The sequence below is a fragment of the Cynocephalus volans genome, chromosome 15 (assembly GCF_027409185.1).
Source record: "Cynocephalus volans isolate mCynVol1 chromosome 15, mCynVol1.pri, whole genome shotgun sequence".
NCBI lineage: Eukaryota > Metazoa > Chordata > Mammalia > Dermoptera > Cynocephalidae > Cynocephalus > Cynocephalus volans.
The window spans coordinates 76,988,470-77,002,573 of NC_084474.1; the positions used below are offsets into that span (position 1 = coordinate 76,988,470).

At 40.4% G+C, this 14,104-nt stretch overlaps 1 protein-coding gene across 1 annotated transcript in view; it reads left to right on the top strand.

Moving 5' to 3' along the window:
• Nucleotides 1-13,834: 13,834 nt before the first annotated feature.
• The window catches only part of TBC1D31 (TBC1 domain family member 31), a 68,366-nt gene continuing 68,096 nt past the window's right edge, over nt 13,835-14,104 (top strand). The window contains exon 1 of the mRNA XM_063079307.1: nt 13,835-14,026. Coding sequence (XP_062935377.1) covers nt 13,950-14,026 — 77 coding nt within the window. The 5' untranslated portion in view covers nt 13,835-13,949. The remainder of the gene's footprint in view (nt 14,027-14,104) is intronic.

Here is a 14,104-nt window from a genome sequence, read left to right on the forward strand (position 1 = left end):
ACTAGTAAAGAAGTTCCTGTGTTTCATCAGTACAAGTCATCATTAAAAAATACACAAGTAAAAGATACCAGGCTAGATTCTAGAAAAAAATGTGGAGATGTGGGGCAAATAGGTACTTTCATGAATTATTGATGAGAATATACATTGATACAGTCTCTACAGCAAGCAGTTGGCAATATTTAAATGCACTTCTAGGAAATTAAGCTTTAGATAGACCCCAACATTTTCTTAAATGTACAAGAATAGTCATTGCTGCATTTTTGAAATAGTAAGATTGAAAATAGCTGAATATCTGCCAATCAGAAACTGATTACATAAACTATGGTTTATCCATATAATCAAATACTATGCAAACTTTATTAGAATAAGACAACCTTGTATACCCCAAAGTGGAATGATCTCTAACATACAGTGTTCAGAAAAAGAGTTATAATACAATGTGCATAGCATGTCATTGTACTGTTGCATTGTACAGAGGACACACACAAAAATATGTGTGTTTGCTTGAAACAGTGGTTACCAATGGGAAGAGAAACTCAGAGGCAGGGAGACACTGGTGGGTAGGAGATGTTTTATTGCATACCCTGTTGCACCGTTTACATTTTGTTCCATGTATATGTATTATGCATTAAAAAATTAATTTTAAAAATATAAGGAGATTTGTTCAGAAAGGAATGGGTTTGAGGTCTGAAACTTCAGAAAGATTAAGAAGTAAAAAAAGATGACCTTAACTATGTCTTTTCTGCTATAATTGAAATATGTTTCTCTAAAAAAACAGAACTTTAAAAAAATTGGAGGGCAACCAACAGTCAAGAGCACAATACTGCCTAGTGCTGAAGCTTGGCATTACGCTGCTGACGGATGCTGACAGACAGAGGGCTGATGACTCAAATCCATTCTGTCACAACAGTCATATAGGAACACCATCCTAGAGGGATGCCTGCCACATAAACAGCATCTTTCTTCAAGCAGTTCAAAACACATTGCAAATATGTAATTAATCCTTATGCTAACTAGTGGGCCCCCTCTTGCAGATGGAGCTATGGCAAGAACAATAACTTAATTAACTGTCATGCCCGGCAGAACCAGTCTTGTATTTTTAGCCACAAGCCTGGGAAATTTTTCAAATTTTGACACACCGGGCTGGGGAACAAGGGGGTTATTAAACAATATATGAGGCATTTCTCATTTATTATGCTGATGCATGTGTGTGTGTGCACATGCTAAATAAAGTCAGCCTTCTACACACTGTAATCAGTCTGAATTCCAGTCCTTCTGCCCTTTGCTGACAAGTGACCATGGGCAAGTCACTCACCTCTTAGCTGACTCATCCAAATGGCAAAATAGTATTACCTGCCACCTACATCAAGGTTGGTTGGTTGGTTGGTTGGTTGGTTTTGAGAGGCTGCTGTATACCAACCTCTGTGCTTGTACTTCACATTCAGCATCTCAGTTAACACTCACACTAGTCCCCATAAGTACTGTTATTGTGCAAACTGAAAAACAGATTAATTTATCAAAGGTCAAATAACTAGTAAGCTGTCATTTTAGCAGCTGGCTCGTAAAGCGATTCAAACCCTGGGCCTTGGTGTTATCAGTACCACACACTAACCAACTGAGCTAACTGGCCAGCTCCTGATTTATTCTTAAAAGATTTCCTCTCCAGCTTTTGATTTCAGATACAACGGAAAGCAGTTCAGATAGAGGGAATGGCAAAGACCCTGAGGTGGGAGTGAGCCTGGCACAGAGGCCATGAACACGAAGACCAATGTGACTGAGCAGAGGAAAGGAAAGAGGGGTCGATAGAAAAAGGAAGGAGTAGGTCACTGGAATCATGGAGGACACTGTAGGCTATCAAAAGGACTTCATATTTTGCTCTGTTCTTACCCACTAGACCACACTGCCTCTCTGTAATCCTGTTGAATCAACTTCCAGGAGTAGAATTTTAAATAAAAAGATATGAACAGCTTAAGGACTGTTACTCCCAGAGATGGTGTGATTGTGGACCTAATCAAATGTAGGCTACAGGGCCCCTCACCTGCACAAGCCCTTCTTAACCTCTGCACAGAATTTTGTACTCATAATTTCATATTCTTTTTCTTAAAGAGAGCCCCCCAAATTGTAAAAACTTCAAGTCCAACCAACCCCTGACCTGCCCATTTACTTCATATTGCCCTCTTGCTTTTCACCTTAGAAAGCTTGCTCTGGCTCCAGTGTCATCTCCCCCTGAGCTCTTAAACTGGGCTGAAGCCCAGGCATTAGCAATTGTTAAGGTGTGGTGAGATTTGTGAGGTCTGCGGCCCTCCATGATTTATACCGTCCTTACATAGAACCCTTCTGAAGACAGAGAGTGCTAGACCCTAATCCAAGTTCAAAGCAATCTGCTATGGTTGAAGAAGAATCAAGTCCCCAACCTCTTCAGCCAAGTACCCAGTCAAGATTCTGTTTCCATCTAAGGATTACCGCTGGCTCTCAGCCCAACCACAGACCAGAGGACCAATAATCCGCACTATCCACTGGTAAATCATGAACAGGTTTAGGAAACCAGCCAAGCAGGAGCTCTGTGAACGTATCCGGAATTTCTCAGTCAGAAATCTAGAATAGACTTTCATTTGTGCTTTGAGTGTTAGTGCTGTTTCTGATTTTGAATCACAGATGAATACCTTCATCTTTTTGGATATAGGGTATCATCCAGCCCTGCCTGCCCTCCCTCCCACTCAAATCAAAGCCTTCCCTTTCCCTTCCCTTTTCTTTTTCTCTGAAAGCATTCAGATACCCAAGGGAATAGCATTCTATTCTACAGCTTTGAAACGTCAATGAGTTACGTTACATATACACTGATAAGTGTTAACACATTCACTAAAAAAGAAATTAGGAGATAAAAAGAGACTTCATTTCAGTGAACAGTTTGCATATCGGGGAGACACAACCTTCAGTACAAAATTAAAGTGCACTCCACCAGAATAAAGTGAGGGAGGCCTTATACAGCGAAAGTTCCCACCCAGGTTCCCATTCTGGTCCTCCTATGCAAATGAGGGATTCGAGCTTGCTCAGTTCTGATTGGTTTGGCCCATTAGGCAAAAGAAGGATTCTGGCTTTCTGAGTTCTGACCAGTTAACACTTGACAGGTTGTAGTTTTTAAGTTCAGGTGACAAAGGTGGCACAGGCAGGAACAGGCAACCTTGAAAGCCTCAGACAAAGTATGTGTGTAACCTCTAACAAGCAAATGGCTCTCAACTCCATTCAGAATTTAGACCCAGTTAGCTACTCAAGATTCGTCTAGAGGAATTGGCTCTTTCAAGGTTCACACAAGTATTGATTACTTCTACCAACAACAGGAAGAGAGTCTCAGACTGTGACCTCTAGAATGTGAGCTCCACAAGGACAAGAACTTTGTTTTGCTCACTTTTATATCCCCAGTGCTTAAATATGTGCATGGTACATAGTAGGTGCTCAGCAAATACTTGTTGACTAGATGAGTTATTATTCATCCTAGAACTTTCCCCTCCACCAATCCCCATCACCACCACCCAGGATAGGTTAAATACTCACCCCCAACTTCCTCTGTACTCCTAGAACACCCTGCACAAATCACCACTGTTGCACTTAGCACATTATTTTATAACTATTTGTTTGTGTGGTAGCTGTCTCCTCCTCTAGAATTTAAGCTCCTTATAGGTAGTGAATGGATTTTATGACTGTTCATAGAAGGCTAAATAAATTTCATGAGCAAATCCCAGCCTCTCCACCTTCAAAATATATCCCAAATCCAACCATTTCACAACATCTTCACTATGCTACCCTGTGGCCCAACCTACTATCATATAGTGCTTGGACCCCTGCAGTAGACTTCTAATCAGTCTCCCTGCTTCCATTGTGCCCCTCTGCAGTCTGTTATCACTCACACAGAAGCCTAAATCAGATCCTGTCCCTCCCTTGTTCAAAGCCCCATTGAATTTTATTCTTAGAGTAATGAAAAGTGTGATGGAAAGTCCTTACCGTGACCTCCAAGCCCTGTATGATGTGAACTTTGGCTATTTCTGTGACTCGTCCCCCCACTTGTCACTCTGCTCCAGCCTCAATAACTTCCCTGCATTGAACAGGCCGTGGTAACTCACGTGATTGCTGTACCCTTAGCCTGGGTCCCACTTCTCTGAGAGAGTGGTGTTCAACTCTATCAGAGTAAATGCCCTTCTTTGCAAACAAATATTTGCTATCCCCAAATAAAAACCATAGGTTATTAATTACAATTCCAATGAAATAAATAAAATGCCCTAATTGTCATATAAATGAGAAATAAAAGAAAGTTTATACTGTAATATGTATTTTAGTATGTTAATGTTCAGGCACAGCTACATTAGCAGATGTAATGAAATATTCTGGTGCTTGCAGTTATAAATAGAGTTGTGGTGAGCGAAGAGCTACAAATACAGACAGGTGACCATGTGTTGTATTTGTGACTCAAACTCCATCAGTCCCATAGCCTGGAATTGTTTACATGAATATCCGAAATGGTGGACAACTCCTGGGAAAGTTCTGAATATAACAATGTGCATCAAAATTCAAATGTAATAAAAGGCATATTCAATGACGTGAAAATATATGTTTGTATGACAAATAAATAAATAAATAAATAAATCACATAGCCAAAAGGTAAAGGATAAAGTGGGATAAAATATTTTCAAGCTATATCACAAATAAGTATTGGCCCTTTAGTTCAGCTGGTTAGAATGTTGTGCTGATAACTAAGGTCCAGGGTTCCATCCCTGTACCAGCTGGCTGCCAAAGAAAAATAGATATATCGTAAATAAAATATCTCCAAGTATATAAAGAAGTTGTAAAAAAAAAAAAAGAAAAGAAAAATGGAAAAATATACACAAATATAATTTACCAAAAAAGACATTAAATTACCATAAAACATATAAAAGATGACCAACTTTTATCATCATTAATAGAAATGCAAATTAAAATCATTCTGAGATACTATTTCTCACTTATCAGTTTGGCAGAAAATAGTACAACCCGTAGATAGGGAATTCATTTATTCTATATTACAATAGAAATCTATACATTTACACTTTAACTTGACAATGCAATTTTAGTAATCTACCGGGAAGTATAAAATAGTGGACCAAAAATCAGATTCAAAGTTATTTAATGTTGCATTATTTGTAACTGCAAGATATTGTAAAGAACCTAAATGTCCATACAGGATGGTCGTATATGATATTTTTCATGTAAGAAAGAAGAGGAAATAAGAATACATACACTTTAAAAAGAACAAGAAAGTACAATCTTTTCTCAACATAAACTGTAGTTGCGTTTCAGGAAAATTTAGTGTATATTAAATCCATGTAAATATTCTTTATGTTTATATGTAAAACAGAGTTAGTTCTAGGTTTAGATATTACAAACAGGGCTTTCACTTACAGGAATAACTTGGGAACTTGCAAATGGGAGCAGGACCAACTCATACATTGTAGAACGTCTGCCTAGCACTCCTGGCCCCACCTTGAATGCCAGTTGTGCCCCTAGTCATTGTTATGGGTTGGGTTGTGCTCTCCCAAAAGATATGTTAAAGTCCTAACCCCCAGTATCTGTAAATGTGACCTTATTTGGAAAAAGAGTCTTTGCAGATCTAATCAAGTTAAGATGAGGTCTTCCTGAATTAGGGTGAGCCCAAATCCAGTTACTGGTGTCTTTATAAAGAGAGAAAATGGAGACACACATGCACAGGGTAGAAGGCCATGTGAAGACAAAGGTAGAGATTGGTGAAATGCACTTACAAACTGAGAAACACAAAGGATTGCCAACAACCACTAGAAACTAGGGGAAAGATGTGAAACAGACTCTCCCTCAGTGCCTCCTGTAGGAACCAACGCTGCCAACACCTTGATTTCAGACTTCTGGCCTCCAGAAAAGTGAAAGAATAAATTCCTGTTGTATTAAGCCACCTAGTTTGTGCTACCTACGGTAGCTCTAGAAAACTGATACAACCCCCTGCAACAGTGCACTCTTGAAAACCTGTCCCGGGGTCTTTGTCTTGCTCCTTGCACTCAGACATGCCTCAGCAGTGCCTTCCCTGAACATCTTTATCAAAGTTCCACCCCACCCCATCATTCTCATCCCTTTACTCTGCTTAAATTTTTCCTCACTTTTCATTATTTAACATAATTTACTTATTTTCTTATTTGTTTATTGTCTGTCCCCCCAACCAGAATGCAAGCTCCATGCAACTCTATTTTATTCACTCCTGTAACCCAGCACCCAGAATAGCTCTTGCACAATTAGGAGCTCAAACCCTTATTGAACTAATGAATGAGAATCCCCTCTGAAAGAAAGGGGCAAACGTAACCTCAGTATCATGAGAATTAGAACAGAACGGTTTACCTGGAGAAGAGAGAAACCAAGAGCACCTGAGAGCCAGAAGACTTAGAGGAAAAATAATTTGAGATGTTTTAGTGAAAGTTGGACATGCAACTTCTTTTAGTCATGGAATATTATTGCTGTCACTACAGAAGTGATGTGCAAACATGCATATGCTTGACTGGCAAGGCACTGGAGCTAAATATGCTACATCTGTCACATTTGTTTGAAGCCATTCCAAGTAGGCTGAACACACATTTAGAGAGCTCTGAGAGAATTTTGTATCTTGTATATGCTGTCAAAAGCAGTTGGGGAGAGAACGTGTACATACTAAACAGCCAAAATGATTCATACGTTGGGTTACATGCAGGGTTTCTCAACCTGGGCACTGTTGACACTTTGGGTTAGCTATTGTTTTGCTTATGAGGTGCTGTCCTGTGCACTGTAAGATGATTAGCAGCATCCATGGCCACCACATGACAGCAGCACCTCTTCCTCTTTTATGACAACCAAAAATGTCTGCAGATATTGCCAAATGTCCTCGGGCAGCAGGCAGGGAGGAGGCCAAAATGACCTGGTTGAGAACCATCAAGTTACACGTGATGCTTGTCCACTCCTCTCACATAGGGATGCCTATACATCCCAACACACACACACACACACACACACACACACACACACACATACACACACACACCCCTCTAGAACAATCTCCACCCAAAAAAGAATATTTTGTCCCTGTGTATACTCCCTTCAGATGTGCCCCTGGGATTGCCTGCTGTCATCTGTGGCCAACCATTACACAAGTAGCTTCTAACAAAACATATCTCTCAGCATTGATGTACTTGTGTAATTCCCTCCTACATTTATTCTGGTCTTGACCATGTGATTTGCTTCAGCCAGTGCAACATTAGCAAGCATTGTGATACAAGCAGAGGCTTGATAAACACTTACACATTTGAATTTGTCCTATTGGAACATTCCTTTCTTAGAAGCCAGTGCCATTAAAGAAGCTCAGACTAGACTACTGAATGATAAGAGGCCACATGGAGAGAGAAACTGATGGATGAGCTGTCTTGTATGTTCTGGCCCCAGCTGATCTTCAGCTAAATGCAATCACTAGTGACCTTGGCTGTCCCATGTGGAGAAGAAGAACTGTTCAGCTGAGCCAAGTCAACTCAAAGAATTGTGAGAAATAAGAAATCATTGCTGTTTTAAGCCAATAAGTTTTGAGGTGGTATTTACACAGCAATAGACTACTAAAACATTACCAAATAACTAAGGTGAAAGTTAGTAAGGAGCAGTGCAGTGTTGGAGCCAGCTCATACCAGCTCACAAGAGACAATTGCTAAATTTTCAGGGATTTTCTGAATCGAGTATTAAACACAGCTGTTATTAAAATAAATTATATAATGTTATGCTAAAATAGATAAATAAAATATGAATTTTTAAAAATATTAATTAAAAAATATGTTTTTAAAAGTAATATTAATATTAATTGCATATTAATTATTGTGCTACATTTTACTATTATCTGTGCTCTTGAGGTTATTTGTCTATTGCATCTGTACCATAAACATTCTATATAATAGTGTGCTCACCTCTTTCCAACTCTGTAGTTCGTGACATCACATTGATAGCTTGAAACTGGCCACAGGAATTGCCAAATGCTACACATCAGGGCTTCTTTTGTCCAGACATCCAGTTGTTAAACATCATGATACCCTCCTCAGAAGGGCTCTCATAATAGCTAGCACTTCCATGTGCCAGACCCTGCTCTAAACTCCACAAGTCTATGAGATCTGTGCTGTGATTATCCTGACTTTACAGATGAAGAATTCAAGGCACAGAGAAGTTAAATACTTTGCCCAAGGTCATAGTACTGCAAGCAGTAGAGCCAAAAAAACTCAGGTGTGCTGGGACCCATGCCTTGAAGTATATACTACCTTTATTTTCCAAACCATTACTCAGGGTACAAGATTTAATTAGTGCAAGTATTCTTACGAGGAGTAAAGGGCAGAAAACTTGAAATTGGAACTCTATGTTCATGTTATTCATGAGCTAGAGGTTTTAATTTAATGCAAAATTCAAATAGGTGCTTCTATAGGATTTAAAAACAAAAAGAGAGAAAGACCAAAGAACAAACCGTAATAAAGTGAAAAGCAACTACCACATACCTGGCACAGTCAGTGTTGGTTCCTTTGCCCTATACCACCCCCACGTGTTCACTCCTGCTTCCTTACGTAGAATTCTCTGTAGGGTTAATAGCAGATGATCCCAGCTTCTGGGACTTGACTTCACTAACAAACACCACACTCTTCTAAGGTCTATAGGTTGAACCCATGAGCCCATTGTGCATACCCTATCTTATCTTTCTCTTTCTTCACATGGAAAATTGTTTGCACTACTTTTCAAAGCCTTTGATATAATCAAAACAACAAAAATACTTGGGAAAGATGGTTTTTACTACTGAGTAAGGCCACCTAGAAAGCGGGAGGGCTGAAGAGCCAGTTGGGATGTGATGAAGTGTGGCTGAGAAGGGTCTGTTAGCTGCTGATCTCTTGCTCGTCATTTTCACTCAGGTTCGTGGTCTTTCTCCACACGCTGCGCAGAGTGTGTGCCAGAGGAAGGATGCTACGCTGCTCTAAAACACTTTACCAGATAATAAATAAACGCTTAGCTCAATCAATTTGTCTTTCTCCCTTATAGCAATTAGAGGCATTTTGCTCGTGGCTTACTGACATCTTGTCATGCTTGATTGATAGCCTGTCCTGCTTGATTGATAGCCTGTCCTCTGAGCCCACAAATGTTATTAGGAGCCTGCAAGGCAAGGCTAATTATTCAGTCCCGTGGGAGATATTCCCAGTGTCCTCTGACTCCACAGCTCTCTGCTCAGAGAGGTCTATGAAATAGAACATAACCTGCAGAGTATAATTTTGAAGGTTTAAGCTTAACCAATAGAATATCGTACCAAGCTGGCTTACACTAGCGCCTACAATAGCACAATTAGATATTAATTTCTCGGCTGTAAAGGTTGCAAATAAGTTTTTAAAACCCAACTGTCCACAATTGGGGAATTATAAAATTATGCCACGCCCAAAAGATGGAATATTATGCAGATGTGGCTAAGACCCAAGTGGCTCTAGATTATCCTTGCTTGCTAGCTTTAGATGTGATAGAGGTTGATAATTCCGCACTGTACTCCTCTCCTGGCAAAGTGGAAGGGCTGTAAAGACTGGCAAACTGCAGGCATGGTCCAATCTGCCATGGAATAGGGGCTTCAGCCTCTGGTCTCCTCCTTCTTTTAGTTTGGAGGAGGCCTTTTAGAAGCCCAGTGTCAGCAGTTTTCTCATTGTCTGGGGACATGATCATAATGTCTGCCAAGATCAACATCACATTTCCCCTCTCTTCTGAAATTGTACTATTTCAGCCCTAAAGTCTTTTTGATTATACATGAAACACTGCCTTAGGTTGCTTTCATGTATGTTTTATGAGAACACCTAAGCATGAATATTTATTTAAGCAGCTTGGAACACATCCCTTTGACTTTTTCCGTTCTGACTCATATTAAAGGGGAGGGTGTGTGTGCACTATTTCATAGTTCATCTGTAGTAGCTTCTGCCTCCTTCCTCCCCCTCATGAAGTGGCTGAGTCATCTAAGAAATGGAAAACATTGCTGGGGTTTGCATCAGTTAGCAGCAATGACACATATTTCTGTTTTAGTGATGAAATAGAACTTTTCCTTCTGCAATGTCAGCTTTCCTACATAATATGTCAATAAACCCTTGTCATCTAACTGTTGCCTGTTTGAATTCCTTCTGCAGTGACTGACTTGGTCAACCCTTCATCACTTTTTTTGTTGTTGGGGGGTGGCTAGTGGGTATGGGGATCCGAACCCCTGGCCTTGGTGTTATTGGCACCATGCTATCCCAAGTGAGCTAACCGGCCAGACCAACCTTCATCACTTTTTGTCTCAATTGGAACAGCAGCTCCTCCCCTCTTTCTGCCTCAAGCCCCAAACTCTTATAAGTGATCTTCCCACTGCAGTCAGAGGGGTGTATCTAGAAACAAAGAGTTTCCCTAGAACCTTTCAGGATAGGATCCAAACTCCTTAGAATGGCAGACTGAGTATTTTATATTCTGACTTTTTCATATCTCCAACTCTTATTCTCCTGCCATTCACCCCTACAGCAATAATAGTAATTGTTATTGTTATTATTATTATTATTATTATTATTATTATTGAGGATTTTCTAAGTGCTAAGCAATTTTTATGCACAATGACTCCTTGTGCATCCAGTGCTTTAACTACACAGGGTTCTTCTTGCTTCTAGAAGGTACCATGTTTCTTTACAAACCTCCCTGCCTTTCTACAGATGTGGTTTCCTCTCCTAACTTCTCCTCTGCCTTGTCAACCTCTATTCATTCTTCCATCTGAGCTCAATGAAACCTTTCCTCACTCTTTTTTTCTTCCGTTTCCACCTACTTTAGAAATTGAAGGAAATATTTTAGCTCAAGTAGCCAAAGTAGAGTAAAAAGACAGGAGGCCAGATGAGCTTCTGGGACAATTAGAACAAGGGACATAAATGCTGCCAGTATGCTCTTTTATAATCACATCTTTCTGCTTTTTCTTGAACTTTATCTGTCCTCTCTCAGAGGGACAAACAACCCAATTAAAAATTGGACAAAAGATTTGAACAGATAATTTCCCAAGGATATATGCAGAAGGTGAATAATCACATAAAAAGATGCTGAAAATCATTTGTTATTTCAGAAATGGAAATTAAAATCACCATGAGATACCAGTACACTCCTAGAATGGCTAAAGTTACAAAGACTCATCACAGAAGTGAAGCACCTGGAACTCTCCTACACTGTTGGTAAAGATGTAAAATGGCACAACTACTTTGGAAATATTTGACAGTTTCTGAAAAAGTTAAGCCTACACCTACCATATGATCCAATTATTCCACATTGAGGAATTTTCCCAAGAGAAATGAAAGCATACATTCATACCAAGGCTTGTACGGGAATGTTCATAGCAGCTTTATTTGGAATAGCCAAAAACTGGAAACAACCCCAATGTTCATCAACATTTGAATGGATAAACAATTTGTGGTATATCTATATCATGGAATACCACTCAGCAATAAAAAAGAATGAACTACTGATACAGCCAACAACACAATTGAATCTCAAGATACTAAATCTCAAATTTGAGCTGAGTGAATGAAATCAGATCCCCCCCCAAAAAAAGAGTACATAGTCTTTGAACCCATTTATATAAATTTCTAGAAAATATTAACTCACCTAAGGGAAGGAAAACAGATTAGCAGTTGCCTGTGGGCAAGGTGGGATGGGGGTAGAGATTATGAAGAGACATGAGGAAACTTTTAGGAGTGATGGGTATGTTCATTATCGTGATTATGGTGATGGTTTCATGGAGGGTGTGCTTATATGTGAAAACTCATAAAATTGTACACTTTAAATATATGAAGTTTACCAAATGTCACTTGCATCTTAATAAACTTAAATACACGCATGCACACACACATAGTATGTATCTGTTATTAACTAAGTAATGATTGAGGAAAGAACTAGAGCATAAGGAACTACCAACTGGGTACATGTCTCTTCAACCTGTCCTTCAGATTTGGCCCAAAAAAATATAAGATAAGTACAAAGTGGGAGTCCAGAAGATCTGTAACATTCAAATCTCTTTATTGCGTATCTAAGATTAAACAAGATGGTCACGTGGACTGTGACAGTCCAAACAAGCTGAACTGCAGGCAGGTTAAACCAGCCAAGTTAAGGAAATCATTTAGCAGATTTGTCTCTGCTACTGATTAAAAAGGTTATTTGCACACCTGTATGAGATAGAAGTGTGTGAAACAACCCATTTCAAGTTAGGCACCCATAGTTTAACACTATAAGTTTCTTGAATAATAATGGAAACATTCATACATGTAGTTGATCGCCATCTCAAATCCAATAAATAAAAATAAGCAATGCAGTTGCCTCCTCTGCAATAGGTCATTAAAAGTTGTCTAACCTTTCAGAGCTACCCCTGGACGACAATATAAAAAGTTTTTAAATCTGCATTTGTATTTCTTTTAGAGTTTTGCTTTTCTGATAGGGAGTTTGAGCTTTTCAAATTCTATGGCCATATAATTTTGTGTTTGTGTGTGTGTGTTTTAATAATTTTTTAACAGTCATTTTTCTGTTGTAGAAAAACATGGAGACCAGGAATGAAAAGATTTAGGTTCTAATTCTGGCTCTCCTCCTACCTCAGTTTTCTTATCTGCAAAATGAGGATAATAGTAGTACTTACCTGTAGTAGGTTGAATGGTGGCCCCCAAAATATATATCCACATTCTAATCTCCAGAACCTCTGACTGTTACCTTATTTGGAAAAAGGGGTTCTGCAGATGTAATCAACTTAAGGATCTTGAGATGAAGAGATCATCCTAAATTATCCGTGTGGATCCTAAATCCAGTGACAAGTGTCCTTATTAGAAAAGCAGAGGGAACTTTGAGACAGATGGATGAGAAGACACATATCCAAGAGGAGGAGGTCATGCGAAGATGAAAACAGAGAGTGGTGTGAGGTGATCACAAGCCAAAGAGAGCCAGAAACTGGAATAGGCAAGGAAGGGACTTTTGTCTAGAGCCTCTGGAAGTCGGCTGCTGACACCCTTCATTTCCGATTTATGGCCTCCAAAACTTCTAGCGGATACATTTCTGTTGCTTTATGCCACCGAGTTTGTGGTAACTTGTTAGGGCAGCCTCAGGAAACGAATACATAACCTCATAGAGGACTAAAAATGAGGACAACAGTACTAGCTAAATTGTAAATTTGCTGCAAGAATTAAATGAGTTAATATTCGTAAAGAACTCAGAAGAGTGCCCGATACCTAGCAAGCACTACAGAAGCGCTAAGTGAATTTTTACAAAAAGGGACTCACGTGTCAATGCAGCTTGTTGTTGATGACATTGTAGTTTTTCTGGACCGTGATTGGTGGACTGGACACCATATACCAAAGCCTCTTCTCAGATTACGTAATTGAATAAATAATCATGAGGATGGTGAAAAGGTCAAGGACATCTAAAAGGTTCTTTCGAGCCTGAAAGTTCTATGAAAGGAACCCTTCAATTCTCAATGCATTAGTTGTCTCTATACGATCCCTTCATCCCTAAAGGCAGTTTAGAACGGAATGCAGGGACCACAGGAGAAAATCACTCTCATTGACGCTGCTGGGAGCCTAAAACCCGGGGAGGCTCCCAGACGGCAGAATTCCCAGGCGGATTCCTCGCGTCCATGATCCACCCGCAGAAAACTACGGTTCCCAGAAGGCGTTGGGTCCTGGGGCGGAGTCTAAGAGAAGCTTGCCGGCCGATTCCATTGTCCAGAGTGGGAGGGATCCGCCTTCCAATTGGGTCCCGCGCGCGGTTGGTACCGTCCACGGGAACCCGCGCGGCCGCGGCCGGCGCTCCAATTTCCCGGGCCGGGAGCGCGGGGCTCGCCGGGAAGGTGCCGGGACGGTTACCCACCAGGCCCGCGGCGGTCGCGGGTGGGCTTCGACATGCAGACCACGGACCTGGGCAACAAGGAGAGCGGCAAGATATGGCATCGCAAGCCTTCCCCGGCCACTCGGGACGGGTAAAGGCCGCGGGCTGTGGAGGAGGATGGAGACGGCAAGGGGCGGGTCGGCGTCTGTGGAGAGGAGTTTGAAGGAAG